At 43.8% G+C, this 20859-nt stretch overlaps 1 protein-coding gene across 3 annotated transcripts in view; it reads right to left on the reverse strand.

Annotated features, from left to right (window-relative positions):
* The window catches only part of Cdh6 (cadherin 6), a 136330-nt gene that overhangs the window by 48759 nt on the left and 66712 nt on the right, over nucleotides 1-20859 (reverse strand). Inside the window, exon 1 of one of the 3 annotated variants that reach the window (XM_050139088.1) lies at nucleotides 13082-13218. The exons of 1 other annotated variant lie outside the window; for it this stretch is intronic. Coding sequence is in view for 1 of the 2 variants with exons in the window: in XM_050139087.1 (XP_049995044.1) it covers nucleotides 13082-13309 (228 nt within the window). In the remaining variant the exon portion in view is untranslated. Of the gene's footprint in view, nucleotides 1-13081; nucleotides 13450-20859 lie in introns of those variants that run through there. One more of the 3 variants, XM_050139087.1, reaches the window with a different exon arrangement.

Below are 20859 nucleotides of genomic sequence, written 5' to 3' on the forward strand. Positions count from 1 at the left end.
AGAGTATAATCTCTTCAGCCATTTGCCAAATCTGAGGACACACACACACATGCACACACTGTCTCTCTCTCTCACACACACATACACACATATATATGTATATATGCACTCTCTCACACACACATACAGACACACAAACTCACATACATACACATACATACACACCTCACACACATATGCACTCTCTCTCACATACACACACACTCACATACACACACACACACACACACACACACACATGCACATTGCCCTCTATTTGTCCTTCTCTCTGACACACATGTCTTATAGGAAAACATAAATAGATAAAACACAGACATTTGAAACTAATGGACTGTCCCCCAAATGTATTGTTCTTGAAAGGCACAAAATAAGTTGGATATTATATCTTCTTTGTGGACCATGGCTTAGTACCTAAAACGCTAAAGCTCTATCTTTATAAAAGCAGTAGTTTGCCGGAGGGAGGGATCATTTCCTCCTCAAATTCATAGCTCTCAAGCATCCTGAATGTGCTCAGTAAATGCTGTTTAAATTGAATTTCACAACCTGCTCACACAGTCAAGGAGGCAACACGGGGGACAGTTCTAGGAAGAAAGATTCTGAGCTTCTTTCTTAGATTTTCTTGCTTTGGAACAAGCTATGAGCCCTGCCCCTTCCAAGGGAACTAACAATGAAAGATCAGTGAAGAATGACTGGTACTGTCTGGTGACCATGCTGACTGATGGCCACGCTGTCTGATGGCCATGCTGACTGATGGCCACGCTGTCTGATGGCCACGCTGACTGATGGCCACGCTGTCTGATGGCCACGCTGTCTGATGGCCACACTGTCTGATGGCCACGCTGACTGATGGCCACGCTGACTGATGGCCACGCTGTCTGATGGCCACGCTGTCTGATGGCCACGCTGTCGGGTCTCCTGAGTTGCTGGTGGCCTGAATGTGAATGCTTTTCTCAAACTCTCAACCTTTGTGCTGTCCCTTTGCTTGCACACATCAACAGTAGTCTTTACTACGCCACCATCTTCTCAACCCTATGAAATAGGCAGAGAGCATTATATTTGGTTCTGTGATTACACCTGGATTCTGGCCCCAGTGTCACTGTTCTGTCGGTGACAACCTCTGGTGAAGATCCCAGCTCCTCACATGTGAAAGGGCTGAGTCTTTCTCAACTGAGTAAGTGTTGACCCGGGGCACTTGAGGAACACTCACACACATGAGAGTAGTTCACAAACTTCTGAGCCTTGCACCATGAGGGAAACTATTTTCCTTGTTCCTCATCTTGCTGTAATTTTCCTCCAAGGAAGCTCTGCTCAGAAAACAGTCCTGTTGCCTCCTGACCTGTCAGGGGATGACCTCTCTTTTGCTGCGTTCTCTTTCCTGGGGCTTTCTGTCCAGAGCCTGCTGCTTTGTCAGGTGTTACTTGGCGGTTTGCACTGCAGTCAAAACTATGGCTGTCACATCACCATTTTACAACTCGAGCAAGTAATAGCTAGACCCTTGACAAGGCTAAACGCGAAGAAAGTACTGCCACTCCAGTGTGCTGACATCATTTAATTTTCTTGGTTTGATTTAAAAAGCTCTTTTACTGCAAAAGGCAGAGGTAACCACGAAGATCATAGCTTTAATCCAATGTGAATAGCTAGTCCCCTTCCCCTTTTATATATTGAACAGTTGGGAGAATAGCTAGAAAATGCAAGATGCAAGCATGGTAAGAGTGGCTTGCTTTATCTGGCTTCTTGGGGGGGAAGTAGCTTTCTACAGGATATATAATTTATGGTTTCTCATCTCTGCCACTGTCACGGCCACCATTACTATGACTGCCTCCACCACCACTTTCATCAGTGCCAAACCAAAAAACCAAGCCAAGGCAAGCCAAACCAAACCAACCTAACCTGTGGCTACCTTAAGAAAGGAAGTGAGCCAGGTCCTTATGTTTTATAATACATGATGTATGTTGATGCTTTAAATCACTGTATTTTAAGGCAAGACATTTCGCACGTCTTCTTTCCTGTTCTCTTGCAATTGTACTCACAAGTGGAGGAGTGATTTAAAATGTGGCTACCTAGAAACAGTGTTTTTTTTTCCTATGAGAACTCTAAATATATTGGTTACAAGATGTAGTTGGTGATAATCATGTAGACATTTTCTGTCCCTGAACTCCATAGCTGACATTTTTGACTTCACACTGCTTTCCATAGCTGACATTTTTGGTGAAATAATTGCTATCAGCAGTCTCAGGTCCTACATGAGTTCTCTCGCAATGTCTTTTGAATTGTCTGCACGTGGTAGCATCTTAGGACTCTGTGTACGTGCATGTGTGCAGGCATGTGCATGTATGTGGGTGTGTTTGTGCACGTGAAAGTCATGGGATAATCTTGAGTGTCATTCCCTGGGAGCCATCCCTTTCTCTCTGTCTCTGTCTCTGTCTCTCTCTCTCTCTCTCTCTCTCTCTCTCTCTCTCTCTCTCTCTCTCTCTCTCTGATGTATGTGTGCATGCACATGTGTGTGGCAACCAGTATCCAGCTCTATAACTTTCCACCTTCTCTATAGCCGTGAGGTGGGGTCTCTCAGTGAACTTAGCTCTATCTGGCTGTACAGGAAACTCAAGAGAATCCACAAGTCTCTGACCCCTCCTAACACTGGGGTTATAGGCATGTGGCTATGCCTGGCTTTTATGTGGGTGCTGGGGTCTGAATGGAGGTGATCACGCTTATGCAGGAAGGGCTCTTACTCATTGAGCCATCTCTCTAGCCCCACCTTCTGTTTTTGAGACAGAGTCTCTCATAAAACTGGCTGGCCAGTAAGTCTTGAGGATCTGCCTGTCTGTGTCTTCCCAGAGTGGCGATGACCAGCAGGTACCACCCTGCTTGCTTTTCCCTTATCTTTTTTGCTATGGGCTCCAGGGGATCAAACTCAAGCTCTCAAGCGTGCAAGGCAAGCACTTTACTTACTAAGCCATCTCCCTAGCTTGCTTCTTAAGAATTTTTAGAACAAGAAATTTTATTCCTATTGGTCAACTCTGACTTTCTCTGGTTTTGTTTCCAACTTTCCTCTACTAAGACCCTAAATATTGTCTGACTTTTATTTGTGAGTCTTAAAGGAGTTGGCTTTTATGACGCAGTATTCCTTGTTGTCTACTCTCTCCTTATTTATCTTGTGTATGCACGTCTAACCCTGCTGCTTTGGGTTGTCCTGGTTTACACAGAGGGAGTTCGGGTTTTCTCCAGTGGTCTCATAAAATATGTGTACCATTCTGATGTGAAATACGCAGAGGTAGTTTCCATACAAAGACCCTCATAAAAAATTTTGGTTTATATATTTATTATCTAATACTTTCTCAGACTTGAAAATAATTTAGTCAGCTGCCAACCGAATAACACAAAACAGTATCACCTTGGGCTGAGCGCCGTGAACCGGGAGGCATGAGAGCGAAAGTCTAGCATCACGTCAATAGTTACTTATACTGTGCCATGTGCTTCACATCAGTAGGTCAGTGAGTGGATGGGAAACGTTCTCTGTCCACGCACACAGATGGAAACTATGGGAAGTAATAACCATGTTAACTAGCTTGGCTTTGGCAGCCGTTTCAGTGAATACATACATCAGAACTCCCTATTGTATTCCCTAAGAACACATCTATTTTGTAAGTGTGATGTGGTATGTGTGTGTGTGTGTGTGCGTGTGCGCGCGTGTGCATGCTGTGGTACACATGTAGAGGTCAGGGGGCACCCTCAGTTGACTTTGTTTAAGACAGCATCTCTTGTTTGTTACTGAGTGTGCCAGGCTAGCTGGCCTGTGGCCTTGAAAGAATCCCTGTCCCCGCTTTCCCTTTCTATAGGAGCACTGGCATTACAGACACACGCTACCCCACCCGGAGTCCCGGGGATCTGAACTCACCTCCCTCTACATGCACGGCAAGTGTTTTACCCCTGCGCAATCACCTTACCTCCTCTATATAATTTCTATTTGTTCATTAGACTTCACTAAAGCTGGGAAAATTGGGAGGCAGTTTTTTTAACAAAAAATTAAAATTCTAACCATAATGTACACTTAAGAGAAGCACTAAACCTATGGGAGAGAGTATTGAGATAACACAGATTTGTATCTTTGGGCGACGTCGTAGTTTAATTCAACTAATATTTGGCTTTTCTCCGATGCACAGATCTGTGCCCCGCACCACTGGGAACAGAAAAATTAATAAGCCATTCAGTCTGAGGTTTTGCAGAGTTTACAAAGATTTAAGTTTCAAAAGTATAAACTCAATATGTGAAATAAAATTGAAAGAGCAGCCTGTGACCGAGTAGGGAACACTACTCCATAAATTTAAGGTCAAAGTTCATCCTCCAGCAGGCATCAATTATTTGCCTTGAGAAGGTGAAACATCCAGATAATTAAAAGATTAAATCGACACTAAGTTTTCACAATAGAACTTCAGCTCAATAATAAGTAGATTATAACATATAAAAACTTAACTTACATTATTATGCTTCGTAATAATGGAAATCATTTTTGAGGGGTCAGATGCCTTAAATAGTTGACAGGAGAGAGAAGGAAGGGCCTGGGTGTGTTTTAACGTTTCATGACAACTGAAATCATGGAAATTCAAAATGATAGAGTGAACTGATGGTTTTAAAATCAAATCATAAATACTCTTACGGGTCAGGGTCTACAAAGTCAACCCCACTGTGGTCAGACTCTTCTGTGGTGTTTTGGGGGTCACTCACTCTCGTGTAAGCAACCCCTCACCCAACTTCTGAAGGTGTGCTCCCTAAACTCATTGTTTCTCAATGTTACTCTTTGGTGGGATCATACTGTGGCTTGGTGTTGGTTCCCTATAAGGTTAGGGTGTAAGTTTATTTAAATCTCCTCAGGCAAAACATTCCTTGAACACCTTCCTGTTGGTACATTCTCAGCACTCTGGATTGCTGTTGGCAAGCTGCGTCTCTATTGCCTTGCTGCTGTGGGAGCAGCTTCTGGCCCACGCTGTTTGACCTCACAGGACAAGCCTGGGCATCGTGACCGTTGTTGCTCTTTTGTTGTGTTTTCCTTGTTCTTAGATGGTGGGCATATTGATCTCCCCGTGAAGTCCCTTTAGTAAGTAGGATGTGCCCAGTCCTTTCTAAGCCTCTCTGTGCTAAATTTATTTAATCGTCACCGCACTAATTTTGTTACTCCTGTCATTTAGCTGTTGAGAGAACAAGGGACCGGAAAGAGGTTAACTATGCCCTGTATTGCACACATAGCCGGTGATGCGGCTGGGCTCGACCACAGTCAGAGTACAGCCTCAGTGCACACCCTCTAGTGAATGACTGGAACTGAATGAGCGCAGCGGTTCTCTCCTCAGCTTTATTTTCAAAAGGCTACAGTGGAGTTTATCTTTTTCAACTGCTTCCTTACCTCTAATCAATATCCCCTTTTCCTTTTCTCTTCTTTTGAGGTGTGTGTATGTGTGTGTGGCAGGAGGTTCAGCATTAAATCCTGCATCTACAGTGGCATTTTGAGTTTTTTTTTGTGCCACACTCACAATTGTGTTTTCAAGTTCTTTGAAAGACATCAACTCACCTACAATACCTGATGCACTTCACACATACACATATATTAATCTTCTTAAAGCTTTCTCCTTACAGACACATCAAAATATGACTTAAAGAACCTGTATATTCCTTGTGAACAACAAATTGAATTCACGCAGGGAGCTCTAGGGGTCCCCATCCTAACGGGATGGACGTTGGAGGTTTGGGGATTGCATCTCCATTAGCTTTCTGTATGTTGCTCGGCTCACTCTACAGCCAGCACAGCTCAACAGTGAGTTGCCTTTGGGTTCATGGTCAAGGTCAGAGACTGAAATGTTTCTGCTCTCTACTTGAGCTGCCAAGCGCAGAGGAGAGTCTAAAAGTCAGAGGGAGGACTGCGGCCACACAGGCCAGCTTCTCAGGGTCGGATCGCAGATTGAAGCTTTTCAAAAAATTTTATTACTAATGTGAAATCAGCTTCTGGACAGTGGAAACAAAACGCAGATGACTGCCAGTCCCGGCAGCTGGGATGTGACCGCATGGACCTTGCTGAAGACCAATCAGTGAACGAGCCACTCTCTTAAATAGACCAACGAGTTGAAATATAAAAATGTGAAATGGCCGAGCATTAAATTTAAATGATGGAGAAGAAAGATATGCCCGAGGCGCTTGCCCCGAGTCAGGGAGAGAAGATTGCCACAGGCCATTGAAGCAGAAGAGAAGTGTGGAGGTTATCAAGGGAAAGGAAAGACCTTGAGAAAGAAATCACTGCGGCCAGAAAGATCGCTAATTGTGTCTCACTGTAAAACGCTGACCTGCTGTGACTACTTTAAATATCACCGATGTGTGCTGGGAATGACAGTAAAGACAGAGAGCTGCATGTTAGGATTCTCACCGTCCTTTGAGAACTAGTCTTTATAGCAATCCTTGCTCTCTACACTTGGGTCTTACCCAGATAGTTCTCTGGTACCCAATGGCAAGGCATGTTCTTTTTCTTTTCTTTTCTTCTTCTTCTTTTTTTTTTTTTTGTTACTTTTGCTTTTTAAATGTATGCTTCCAAATAGACCTGCAAAGTCGTGGGCGGCTGGGAAAGGAGGACTAATGCAATCCTTAGGTGGCCCGACAGTGGATTCTGCCTGCTAGGGTCCTAACAGTGTGAAACCCGGCCTGAATAGCTTGACTTCTCTGACCCTCGCTGACCACTGTGTAAAACAAGAACAATAAAGAGTAACTGGGCATTTGTGTATTGCACACAGCCATCTTCATCTGTTTCCAGATGCTGTAATAGAATGTCTGAACCTGGGTGATTTATGGAGAGAAGTTTATTTGACTTTTAGTCCTAAAAGACGGGGGAAAACAAACAGGAAAAGACCACAAGAGATTCTGCACGGCTCTGGTGAGGACCTTGTGAGGCTTCGACTTGCAGCAGAGAGAAAAAGGGACAAGTAGCTGTGGGCGGAAGAGGGAGGCACTCGGGGACAGATGTTTATGACGGCTCACTCCCTTTCCCATGAGTGACCTCAATTCCCTTGTGAGGTGAGAGAGACCCCAACATCTTTCAGTGCCATTCCATTGGCCAACTTCGGCACGAGTTCTGTTGGGGACAGAACACGGGAGGGTCCAGCAAAGCAACACACTTAAAGTGCTGGGCAGAGAGTCTGGGCCAAAGTGATGCTCAGAAAATACCTCTGGCCTCGTTTTGATCGACACTGCTGCTATTTGAAGCAACAAGTGGCTGAGCGATGCTCTGAATTGCCTATTGAGTTAGTGCCAGGAGGTTCCCTCTTTAGCCTAGGCTCTCTCTGAACGAGACACTAACATGGGGATGAGAGATCCTGGTGCCTTAAAATATCGATAAAACATCGCTGGGTGTTGACTAGCGCTGGACCACATAATTATAGGAACAAATAATTGCTCATCCCTAATTTTAAAGGTGTGTATGGCTGAGGGCGTTTATTTTTATGGGTTGTTAAAACATTACTGTCTAATTACCAGGAGAAGAATGGCTTCTAGAATTGGGTAGACATTAATTTTAAAGACTCAAGAGACAGCTCTATCAGGACCATTAAGGCCCCAAGTAGAACCTAAAATTTCATGATATTAAAATACGCAGCGGATCAGCTATTGGGAACTCTTTCCCCTCCCTCCACCAAGAAAATCCACTAATTTCCCAAAAGGCAACAGAAAATACTTCTAAATGGACACAGCCCACTAAATTCCACACACAGACCTCCTGACATGCCACTAAAAGGAGCCCCACTTCAGACCCTTCTGGCAGTCTGTCTCTCCTGGGTGTTGTGTGGAGGGGCCAAAGAACAGCCCAGAAGATCAAGTGAATGAGATTTACCACAGGCCGTGTGGAATGTGTGCGAAGCTTTTGTAGAAAGGTAGGCCAAATTCGGGGATAAAAACCAGAGTAAAACAATAACCCTTCCCCACCCCCCAGCATTCATCTTTGACTAGTGATGCCTCCGTCTTCGAAATCTGGCCTCTGACTATGGCTACCCATTCTCTTCTCGTATGGAACAATCTCCAGTGGATGCCAGCTACGGAGAAGCTAGATTTCGTGAAGCTGGCCCAGGGGTACGGGGATTTGGGGGAAAGAAAAATCGAAAGGCTTTGTTCCCCATTTTCTATGAAGTTTATGTAAGCTAGAGATCAGACAGGTGGATGCCAAGTAAAGTCGAACACTCTCCCTTCGCCCTCTAACAAAACCCACGCGCTTTGTGTTTTCTGGGTCATCAGTGCCGCTTCGCGTTCTCGGTTGTCGAGTCTCTAAAGTTCGGATTCTTCGGACTTCTGACTTTTGCCCTTTTCGTGTTTGCAGGCAATTACCTGGGAGAGCCAGGTAGCTCTCCCTCTGCCCTGAGCGCTAACTCCAGCTCTGCCTAGAATACGGGGTTCAGACACCCTTCTCAAGGGGCTTTGCCGAACCTCAAAGCCTGGCTGCCCTCACCCCTTTATTTTGCCCTAAACCCTTTGTGGATGCCACTTTCCCATCCCCATGACGGGGGGGGGGGGGGGGGAGGAGGGGGAGGGCCGGGGGCGGGGCGGGGGGGGTTCGCTGTCGTGACTGACAGTTGTAGCCCCTAGGGCTGTGGTTCTGGAAATTGACAACATGTCAGAATCATTAGTCCTTAATTAAAAGCCAACTAATTCAGAATCTCCAGGGAGTGGAGACCCAGGCAAAGCATCTTTAAAAAGTGGCAGTTCTCAAACTTTTAATCTGCAAACTGCTCGCCCGGGACCTCCTTAAATTGCAGACTCCGCTCAGTGAGAGCTAGGTAAAGCGGGAGAATGTGCCTTCCCAACAAGGTCTGATGCAGGCCACCTTGCTGAAGCACCTCAAGGTTGCCTCCCCAGCCCCCCACAAATCAGTCTTACTTATGCCCTCATTCAGGTTTCCATCTTAAGCTCACAAATTGTTACTGAACCCAGGACTCTTCCTTCTTATCCTGCAAGCTCTATCTGCTGCCATGATTTTAGGTTTTCCCACAAGTGCATCCTAGTTCTGTCTTGTTCTTGTGTTGATGCTAATCTCCCTGGCAACAGAATACAGTGCAAGGCAGAGGAACGTAAGGGCAAGAAGGCAAAGATCATTGCTGCTCCTTGGCTTCTGAGTATGGATCTTATGGTTTCCTTCATTGCTGCCTCAGCCCTGGTCTCTTTCCTTGCTGATTCTTGCCATCTTCTGTGTCCCAGAGACCACTCCCTAAATATAACCCCAGCAGTACAGACACTGAGAGAAACAATTAATAAATGGTACCTCCTGAAACTGAAAAACTTCTATAAAACAAAGGACACGGTCAGCCAGACAAAACGACAGCCTACAGCATGGGAAAAGATCTTCACCAACCCCACATCAGACAGAGGGCTGATCTCCAAAATATACAAAGAACTCAAGAAATTGGTCATCACAAGAACAAATAATCCAATAAAAAATGGGGTACAGACCTAAACAGAGAACTCTCAATGAAGGAATCTAAAATGACTGAAAGACACTTAAGGAGATGCTCAACATCCTTAGTCATCAGAGAAATGCAAATCAAAACAACTCTGAGATTCCATCTTACACCTGTAAGAATGGCCAAGATCAAAAACACTGGTGGCAACTTATGCTGGAGAGGATGTGGGGTAAAGGGAACACTCCTGCATTGCTGGGGGGGGGGTGAGAGCTGGTCCAGCCCCTTTGGATGTCAGTCCCTCTTCGCTCTCCACCTTCAGCCTCGTATTTTCATTCCTTCCCCACTGTCCCTGTGACTCGTTTTGACCAGATCAACACAAACACAAGCAAATGTCCACAGGGGGAAATCTTTTCCTTCCACTTTCAGTACTGCTTGTTTAAGTTCGCGCCTCTTCCTCAGGAAGTTCTTCTGTCTTTCCACGTGGAGATCAGGTCCATCTCTTTAGTTTTAGCCAAAACTCTGCTAGGCTCTGAATTACTGCCGGCTGCACTGATGACACCATTAAAGGTTGTCTTACAGCCTTTGTGTATGTTCACACATCAACTAAACTACAGTCAGTGACTCTCAGAGCTCGCAGGGAGGCAACCAGGGTGTTGCAGGGCACTTGGCAGGAGAGATGGTACAATGTCATGGCAGCTCCTGACCTCTGCCCACCAATTTGCCATTACTAGCTCAAGGCAGTTCACAGATTTTACAGAAGGGGGCACTATATTCCTTTTGATGATGTCATAGGGAGGGCTGGGATTCCTCTGAGTGGTTGAGACTGGAAGTATCTACAGCTCAAATGTCAGGGGAGAAAGAGCAGCTAGGGGGTGAAATCCAATCTGTTGGAGGTCTTCAAAGTCATGTAAGTGATTGTGATTAAGGATGAGATAAAAATACTAGCTTTTGTTAACTTATATGTATTATCCCTTCAAAGGGGGAGTGAGCTGTTAGAAGAGAAATTTTTATTGAGTTGTTTTAGTCTAACTATTTGCTACACGAGACCAGTAGATACTTGTTTCTGTCCAAGGCCAGCCTGAGACACAGCACAGTGTCCTGAGAGAACTTTGGTATTTCTGCCTTAGTCCAGTGTTTTTCCTCTGAGGTTCCCAGACACAATTTGTCTGGCACAGTCTCCCTGTCTGTCTTTTCTTCCTAGTTAGTGAAAATTAAAAGTTGTCCTGTGTTGTCACACTGAAGGTCCATTGTATGTCTCCTCTCCTTTTGCTTTTCTTTCTTTTGGAGATTTTATATTGGGGTGTGGGGAATGGGATTGAACCTGGGGCCTTGACACGTTCGACAAGCACCCTACCACTGAGCTACCTCTCCTGCTTTTCTTCTGTCTTCTTGTAAAATTTATTCTTATTTTCTCCTACTTTTAATTAGAATAAAAAGCTATCTGTCTGTTGGCATCGCATTGCGGCAGAGACAAATTTGGGAAACTTTGCCGCCTCAACAGTTTGAGAATGACTCTTGCGTCCCCTGCAGCAGCACTGGCTGGAAGGGCAGCGTCAGTTCATGCTTGTGATCATTTTTTTTTCTCTCTAGCTAATATTCCCTCAAGTATTATGACTTCAAGGAGGAAGAGGGTCAACAGAAAAGGGCAGACGACAAAGAGGAGTGAGAAAGGGAGCTGTGTCTTGCTGCCAATAGACTATCCAGATGCAGTGTGTGTGTGGGCCATGGTTGTGGAGGGGTTTCGTTATTAATTGGCACACTTTCCTGCCACCGGCATTCACTAATTACCTTATTTTGCTTCTGTGGTGTTAGCAGTGTTTTAAAACTCAATATTCCATTCTCCTTCATTATACATAGGTTAGTGGGACATGTCCAAAGAGGTGGAGTCCCCCGCAACTCCACCTTTTGTGTGTGTGTGTGTGTGCGCGTGCATGTGTGTGCAGCTACCTGTACTTCCCAGGAGAAGAAACCAAAGCCCTGAAGGCTCATTTACCCCCTCAGGGTCATGGCAACTGGCAGTTTAGTGATGCAGTTTTGGGTCTGTACATCCATAGCTGGCAACTTTCCCCTATCACAATCATAATCGTAAAACTCATTCTTGCGCATTTTTATCCCGTTGCTTCTGCTACCGTCCTGGACCTCGGGACTCTGTGGTATTATTGAAATAAGATGGAATCAGTATTTGTGAAGAAAAAGAAAGCGGGGAAGGGGATTTCAATCATTTTGACAAAGTGCTTTTTTAAAACTTAATCTTCTATGGTAATAATGCTATTTGCATTGTGAAAGTGCTTCAAAGATTAAAAAAAAAAAACTATTACTCTATTAACACAGTGGTGTCAAGTGGCACAGAGGAAATGAAGTCTAAGCAGGGGAAGTGTCTTCCCTCAGTGGTCCCAGCAGGTGTGAGTCGCAAAGCAAATTGGTGACAAGATCCTTGGGGCATCAGTGTTGCTGCTCTCCAGCTCTCTGGGTATTTTTCTCTCTTACTTTCCTCCACATTAATAATTCACTGCCCTGGAACATTGCCTGGCTACCTCAACCTAAGCCTCCTTCATTTAGAGTGGTAAATACTCAAGGAGGATATTTGCACAGAGTTATTCGGGGAGATTTGATCACAGACTAAAATGTGAACACGCAGCCTTGGGAACCTGCACAATTTATGCTATTTGCCTGATATCCTGATGAAGGTGTTTTCAAATCAATCATAGGCAAGGGCATTTTAGCATCTATATATATATTTTTAATGTTCCTTCTCAGTTTAAGAGATGTGTGACAATTACTTTCTTCTCCATCCCAGCTCATGAAATGCAGAATCTACAGGCTAGGTACTGGCTACCCTGGCTTGTCTTTTACATCTTTGCCCAGGTCAAATTTCTTTAGCAAGATAGCTGGTGACAAGAGTGGCTGACACATATCCTGAGAGCTGAAGGATGCTGCCTCTCCTCCGAGAGTTCCAGGACCTCACTCCTCACTCTACTTCCTAGTCAATACAATGGCCGGACCTCGTTACCTAGAAATAACATCTTTGTGTATCATGAATCTTTCATCAGCCTTGCTACGGTTAAATCCTAAGAATTTAAGACGCTGGTTCTGGCCAATTATCTGGGATAAGCTTAACCAGTTCCACTTGCACCAACAGTAACTTCTATAACTAACCTCTGGGGCTGAGTTTGGCCAAGAAAAGGTGACTTTTGTTCGGAGAGCAAAGGGTGCCGGGAGAAAGAGAGTTAAGAAGTAGTTTAAAGAGACTCAAACTCAGAATGCTTGCTTCCAAATTGAGAAAAAGGACTTGCTCTCCTTACAGCAAAATCGCTCTCTTTCTATTTTTAATAGACCCTACTTTACAGACTAGCTGGACCCCATTTTTCCAGCTCAAGTGAAAAATTAAAGGATTTATGATAATCCTCCGTGGATGGTTGTGGGTGGTTCGTTTTCCACCTGAGCATTCTCTTTCTGTTGCACTGCTAATATTTCTCAGCTTCTTGCTACACTTTCATCCTGCAACTACTCAAGCAAGGAGAGAAAAAAAAAAAAAAACAGTCTTACCAGATAAGCAACAATTCATGCTGTACTGGGGAATAGTTTACACCTTCCTGTCTATTTCTTAGCAGTAACTTCTTTGGACTTTTAAGCTTAGACTGTCAAAGCACCCAAAGGAATCCTACCTTGCCCACGTACTGATAATCGGATCCTGTGTATTCCTCCAGGAGGAAGAACTGATTCCACATCCAGCTCCTTTTCGAACGGCTCAGCTCATTCCTGCTGTTTGCAGAGAGCTCCAGGGCCCTCCTCTTTGCTGGGAAGCCACTAGTCCTTTTAGATAATGGGCTTGAGGAAGTTGGATAGGGCTGGCCGACCCAAAAGAGCAGCAAGAAGTAGGGATAAGTTCTCATGCTGATCGATGGCAAGGCAGGCACGCGAGACTTTGGGTAGCGAGTTCCCCTTTCCTTAATGCGTCTCTTTTCACTGCACTGGATCCAGGCTCATTCCTCCCCTCTTCCTTAATGTTCTTTGCTTGGCGCACAGAAAGTATCTGGAAAGAATAATAACATATCAAGCAGTTTTAGAGATGCTTAAAATTCAGCGTTAGAGCAAATAGGCAGGAAAAAAAAAAAGAGCACAGGAATTTGAATAGCAAAATAACAACAAAAAAAGTTAGCTATCAATTCCGAAAGGAGGAAAGCAGTCTTTTTGGGCACGCGGAATGGGATATGCAGAAAGGGAGGCACAAGCCCAGCAGGAAATGCTCTTTCTGTTTTTCCTTTTATATCTCTTACGGACGCGACTTTAAGTAATAGCTTCGCTAGAGTTCAACACACCACGATGGATGATTTCACTACTCGTTTGCTTTGGAAAATGTGGGCCGGGATCTCGTTCGAAGCAACGCGCTTGTGTTTCTGATTCTATTTGCATATTTATCTCCACGAGCAAGTCCAAGGCAAAGAATACCATAGACGATTTAAATTCAATTGAAAGTGGATCATTTGGAATTCTCCCTGGAGTGCACCGAGCACCTGCGACGTGCCAGGCAGGAGGCGAGGCAGAATGTACTCTGCAGACACTTGGCTGCGGAGATGTGCTATGATGATCAGCCGGGTCAAATAAGGCTGGAAAACACCATACGCCTTCTCTTTAAAAATGCAGATTTGCAGAGGGAAGTTTCTGAAGTGATATATATATATATATATATATATATATATATATATATATATTACATTGGTGTTAACAAGCTTATATTTAATCCAAAAAGTTTGCAAACTCGACCCCACCCCCAAACTATGACACCTATTTTCTCTATGAAAAAATTATATAGAATCTATATTTAAGAACCCTGAAATGTACTTTATGTTAGCAAATTGTCATGTGTTGTTTGAGCTCATTGAGAAACTTGCTTTAGAAATTTAGTTGTCTCAGACTGTCACTGAAGATGCCTTGTCTGGGGGGAGGCTGCCCCCTTAACTCTGTGACAGGGAAGAAAGAGACCAGAAAAATAGCCCAAGAGTAGAAAGCATTGGGTCTCAGAGAACAGAACAGCTACAAGGTGAGCCATTTCCACCCGAGGTGACTATCGTCTGCTCCATGTCTGAAAATTGCCAACAGTGGAAACCGGAAGTTGGACGTTGTGAGAAGCTCAACCATGGGGAGGAAGCTCAACTGGGAACTCCAGCCGGCTGCCTCAACGTCTCCAGTCAGTTTTTGCTGGATGTTATAAACTCTGATTTGCTGTTCTTGCGTTTGCTCTCTCTGTCCAGCTACTCTAGTTCTCTCTGCTGGATGCTGCGCGTTCCTGATTTGATGACACTTTGACCCCTATCTGCTGTTTCTACTTGCTGTTTATTATTTTACTTCTGTTTGTGATCTACTTAGTGAACTCACTCATGTGTAACCAAAAGGACAGCTATGGTAGATCATCTTCCAGATGACCCAGAATAAACTTGTAAGAGATAAGGAAGTAATATTCCAATTTCCTTAGGAAATCCTTGAATTGCGTCTCTAAATTTCACTTGTGCTATCAGCAATCAAATTCCTCAAATAGATTTTGGTTACCCCAAACACACTAAGCATATCCCAGTATCACAGCAAGGACCACTGACTGTGAGATTTTTGGAAAAGTCAGCTATTAAACAATGCGGGTAATTATTTTCTGCGGCAAATATTAATTTTCAGGGACACAACCTATTATTTAAAAAATCCTGGAGCCAGACTCTTGGCAAAGATGTCCAGTTTGAGTCAATGGCTTATGTTATTAAAGTCACACATGCTACATCTCCTTCCCACACTCTCCTTCTGCCTTGACCTCCATAGGGTGCTGGCATTACAGTCCTGCCCCGCCATGTCTGGCCTACCTTCCCTGAAAAAAAAAAAAAAAAGAATCCAAAGAATCCAACAGATGACACGTGTATCATACTACTTGGATATTTTCTTGAATAATGTACCAATAGCTACAAGACCATCACAATGGTCATTGGGTGAGAACATCCTCTTTGAACCATACAGATAAACCAAACAGGTGATTGGTCCAGTATTTTGTTTCCACTCCATCCCCAGCATCCTATCACAGGGATGAATATAACTGACAAGGATTTTTAACTTTGTGGTGTTGCTTTTCCTCCCAGCCATGAGTAATTATAGACATTTGCCATGGTCTCGAAAGCGCTCTATTGGGAGGGAGGTGAAATATTCCATCATCTTCAGCACTTTCAAAATTTTATTCGATTATTATGCATCTTCCTGACAGCAGGCTGGGGAAGTTGAAAGATCCACAGGTGACAGAGTTTGAGCTGTGACTATTAGTCAAGCTGGAGAAATGCCAGGCCTCAGTACGCTCCCTGGGCCTCAGCCTGAGCACAGGTGCGAGGTGACCAGTGCAAGCACAGGCTGGCGCTGTTAGGTGGGGATGACTCCTCCTTCCCTTGTTGGTGGGAGTAGGGAAGGGACGGAGAGAGCATGTGGAGAAAAGCTCCCCAGAGACACTTATTCATTTTTAGAAAGAGAGATTACACTAAGGTTGATTCAGTGAAAATTACATTTTTCTTAATTTCCCACATTTGCCATTCTTTGCAGAGACGAATCCTGCAGCGAGGAATTACAAGTCTGTGGCTCTGCTCTGCGTGTGCCCCGTGGCGCTGGCAGGGGAGGGGGCTGCAGAGAAAGGAGGTGTCAGCTCCCGAAAAGCCGGCTCCTAAAGGCCATTTTAAAGAAAAATCGATCCCTGTGGGCGTTGTATGCAAACTCTACAAGCTGTTGCCACTTGAATATTAAATATTAGTTCTTTTTTAATACCACAGATAACCAAAATGTCAAGTATTTCATTTTTTCCCCCCTTAGTTAGGAACGAGCTTTTAAAGTGATGCAAATTTAAGCAGTTTCCATGTTCGCGGTAATGTTGGTATCGCTTTAATCCAGTTCCTGGATCCATCTGACAGGCGGAGACCTAATGAAGAACTCACTGTGCAAACCAGAATGACAAGGATCTGCTCCTACTTGATGTCAGTGTTTTAGAGGCGTATATTTCCATGTAAATTAATCTCTACGAATTTGGAAAAGTTAGGCGTAATTCCATTTGACCCCCGTTTTTTCCTTTGTTCTTGGGGTTATTTTAGCATCTGCTCCACAGAGGGGCAGCTTGAGGAGCAAACGGGTCATTGTGTGCGGAGAACCTGAAATGGCGCCTGACACTTAAAAGTGCATTGCTAAATACTACTATTATTTTTGTTAATGCCATTTGCATTGCGACCACAGATCCAAATATATCCACACTGGAAGAGTTTGAAGGTGGTCAAGTTCCTCTTAGGACTAAATGTTTTTCCATTGTCCAGAAAACACCTCCAAAGCAAGTCAGAATTCTTTCAAAATTCAAGAGTAGAAACACTTGAAACTCGGGTTAGACCCATTTGTTCACCTTTGGGTGGCGTTCAAGTCAGCTCTGACAGTTATGGTACGGAAAGAGAAAGCAGATGTACCCTATCCCGATGGCCACTGCTCACGCAAAGGAAGGGAACATGGACAAGCAGAGTGCACTAGGGGAGCCACACATTCATAGAACATGTGGTGCTCCTTCCTGTCCATCTTGCAATCTTAAGATTAAAAAGGAATCTTTACTTTATTCAGGTAGAAAAAATACCAGAGCCACCTTCAACTTGTTTATGTATAGTAGGGTAAGACCCCCTGTAACGTTAGTAATTGCATACATGGAGACTGTATTTGCCCAGAAGACAATATGAACTTCAGTTGTCATAAGAATACTTAGTCAAGGCGGCTGAAGAGATGGCTCAGTGGTTAAGAGCACTGGTTGCTCTTCCAGAGGACCCAGGTTCAATTCCTACCACCCACATGGCAGCTCACAACTGTCTGTTGCTCCAGTTCCAGGAGATCTGACATTCTCACACAGACATACATGCAGGCAAAGCACTGATGCATGCAAAACAAAAATAAATAAATCATTAAGAAAAAAAGAATACTTAGTCAAGCCCAGGTATGCCATTTAGAAAGTTGAATTCAGTAATTCAGGTTCTACCAATTTCCAATACGTAATGATTATCCCAGAGGCTGAGTTGATGTTCTCCATCAATTAGCAAAGATTTCCGACTTTAATAATATAAAAACGTTTCATTGGCTATGTGTAGAGTGAGAAGGAGAATTACAAGGTCTTCAAGTTCCCTAGGGCACTTTGGTATCACCTTTCATTCACAAATCATTAATATGCTAATTAGAAAATGTCTCCATTGATTGAATTGCTTCTCTGGTGACTTCTGTTTGCTAACAGTTTGAACGACTTGACAGTATTATCTGGGTTTGATGCTGATTCCACTACGCTATTTACAGACAAATAATATTAGATATGTTGAAAGCGATATAATTACACTAATGCTTTAAAGTTCAGACTTGGCGTACATTTATTTGCCCTAGTGTTCTTGATTAATGCTAATCAGGACAATGTTTCTACATTCTAGCTAGTTTACAAATGCAACCAAACACATCCATTGTTTTGTATGTGGGGTCTTCAGTTTGGTAATGAAAGCATAGCCAGCATTTTGGAAAGAAATGTTGTCGGCCCACTTCGGCCCCTGACCACAGTAAAGGAATTTTCCAAAAATTGATTATGAAATTATTTTGTCAGATAAATGATGTTGACTATATGTATCTGTATAATAGCCTAATATTTTGCTTGAGGCTACCCACAGAAAGCATTGCTATAAAAATCATCTTCACTAAGCCATCTAAGTCATAGGCATAGCTTTTTAGCCTCGGTACCATCGGCCCCTTATTAATTTTTAGTACCTTTCCTTTTCCACTTTATAATTAATGAGGTAGAAAACAGCTGGTTGTTTATAACTACTTAGCTTTATTCCTGACCCCACTGCACTCCAACTAAGAGTATGACATTCCTTTTAAAAAATATCACTGGACAGCTTCATATGTCAGTATAACAAATTTTAGTTGCTTTTCCTCTTTATTCCCCCATTCATCCCATTGCCTCTCCTGTTAAAACCCATCTTCTCCCAACATCCCCCTCCTACTTTAATGCCTTCTTTCTGTCTGATCCACTAAGCTGAGTCAAGAGTTTCTTGCCTGAGTGTGGGTAGATGGTTATTTAGTGGCGCCAGGGCAACTCTTGGTGGCCATACCACTGTATCAGTGTTATGGTGCCCCCAACTGTCAATAGTCCTTTATGGAATGGAGTGAGGAGGGGAGTGACCCCATGGGCCCTTTTCTGTCCATCATGCAGTGGAGACAGGCCCAGGCTTGCAAGGGTCCTGCACAGATAAGCACCGCTGCAGTGAGTGCATGAGCACAGCTGCTGTGTCACATCTGGATGATGTCATTTTGCTCTGCACCTCCTCATATGCTAGCTCTTACATTCCTTCTGCTCCCTCTGAAGATGTTCCCTCTTTCCCAGTATTTGGCACTGGGGCCAGGATATGGTTTAGCACATTGAAATCTAGCTAGTTAAAGACATAGAACATATACCAGGATGAAATAAACAGTGTTGCTAAACAGACACATTGAAAAAGAAATTAATAGCCAATTAAGATTAATCACTTGACAAACTTGGTCGAATAGGTTGCCATCTGCTGTGACCGAAAATGTGTGGACTGGGCATGGAGGATCTCCTAGAAGCGGGGACCCGAGGACAGCACCATCGCAAGCTATCTGGTAGGGATTTCACTTGAAGTCTTCATTCCCAAACCCCCATTTCATTTCTCTGTAAATGTCAAAGTCACTGTGGAGTAAAATTGGTTCCGTTTCATGTGTGTAATGAACTCCACTGAAATGTGTCAAGCCGCTCTGGCATCTCTCACCATGTAGCACTTCTCTTGTGCCAATGAATCATCATGGCAGCAGCCATCAAACGATGGCTGGGTTTTTTTTTTTTTTTTGTAAATGTTTATATTTGTGAATAACATGCCAAGCTGTTTGCAAACGAATGCATTTCCAGATGAAGCCATTTCAACGGTATTACTCCCATTCTAAAATCATATTCCACACATTAGATTAATGAAGATAAAATCAAATGCGGTACAGTACATAAACAGGGTTTTATATGCAGTTGGGGCCTCTAGGAATGTTTGGTTTGAAATGTAGGGCAAAGCAAATACATGTGAATCAAAGACCATTTCTTGCTCTACATGTTGAAAAACGCTTAATTATGCCATTGTCAGAGGAATGGTCACCATGTGGATAAGACTACACTCTGCATGCCACAGATCTGGGTGAAAAATCTCAGTTCTGCCCAATAATAGTTGGATGAATAGAGGACCTCATTTTTCTTTACTTATAGTAGCTACCTCAGATGCCTGTGAAGATGAAGTAAACGCCTCAATGTGTGTGGTTTGGCTGTTACACTCACTAGGCTGTTACACCTAGACTTCAGAGCCAGAGAATGACTTAGCAAAGGCTACATGGAGGCCATCCTTGGACCATATATTGCCTCTCAAGTATTTTTATTTTGTCTTTCTAAAATCAGGCATCGATGTTATTAGCTAATTACAAACACAGACTATAAGGTCAACCCACAGGACGAGATATGCCCCCTGACGCAATAGGGAATGACTATTATGGGCATCACCAACTGCTCTCAGATTGGATCTGAGGTCTGCTCAGTAGGAGAGAATACATATCCAGTTAAAAACCCATGGTTAGAGAGGCCATTGGCCCTTGGGGAGAACTCATCACTGTTGTTTAGCAACATTGACATGGTACCAAGCTGCAATTAAAATATTATTTATACCCATAGGCAAATGCAGCTCTCATCCTTGATCAGAGGAGCTCCTCTTTGCAGTGAATGGTGGTGAATACAGATGCTCATAGCTGTTCATGATGTTTAGAATAAATGACAGACAAGGGCTTATCCCTAACAGGACACTTACCTCACCTCTCCTATGAGTCAGGTGACTCTGTGGAAGAGGGTGCAGAACATATGGATGCGCCCGAAGGCAGCAGGACCGAGAAACACTTCAGGGCATTTCAAAGCTCTTGTACAAAACCATCTCCCAACAGCTGAAGTTGTTTGCTCTGGGCCTGCACAGATTGGGTCTGTCAACAGCTAATCATGGATGGGGTGGGGCTCATGAGGCCCTCATGGACTATTGGCAAGTGATGGATTCCGCGATAGTCAATGCCTTCACTTGTAGGCTTAAAGGTGAGCCTACCAGACTCCAGTGGATGGTTCCAAACTTGTGGCCACATAGATGGTCCTTGTTAAAACCAGTGGGGGCATGAAACAAACCAAAAAGGCATGAGAAGGGGACCTGTAGCGAGGCGGGGAATGATAGGGTGCGGTGCATGGAGGATGAGAGTAAACAGAATGCACTACGTGTGCGTGTGGAATGATCAAAGGCTAGATTTAATCAATTTAAAAATTAAATAAAGAATTTTGAATCACGTTAATCTTCAGAATGAACTAAACCTGAATCTCAGTGGCGCTTTCTTTTCTGTGGAG

The sequence above is a fragment of the Alexandromys fortis genome, unplaced genomic scaffold (assembly GCF_014885135.2).
Source record: "Alexandromys fortis isolate MF-2015 unplaced genomic scaffold, M_Fortis_MF-2015_v1.1 scaffold_37, whole genome shotgun sequence".
In the NCBI taxonomy this organism is placed as follows: domain Eukaryota; kingdom Metazoa; phylum Chordata; class Mammalia; order Rodentia; family Cricetidae; genus Alexandromys; species Alexandromys fortis.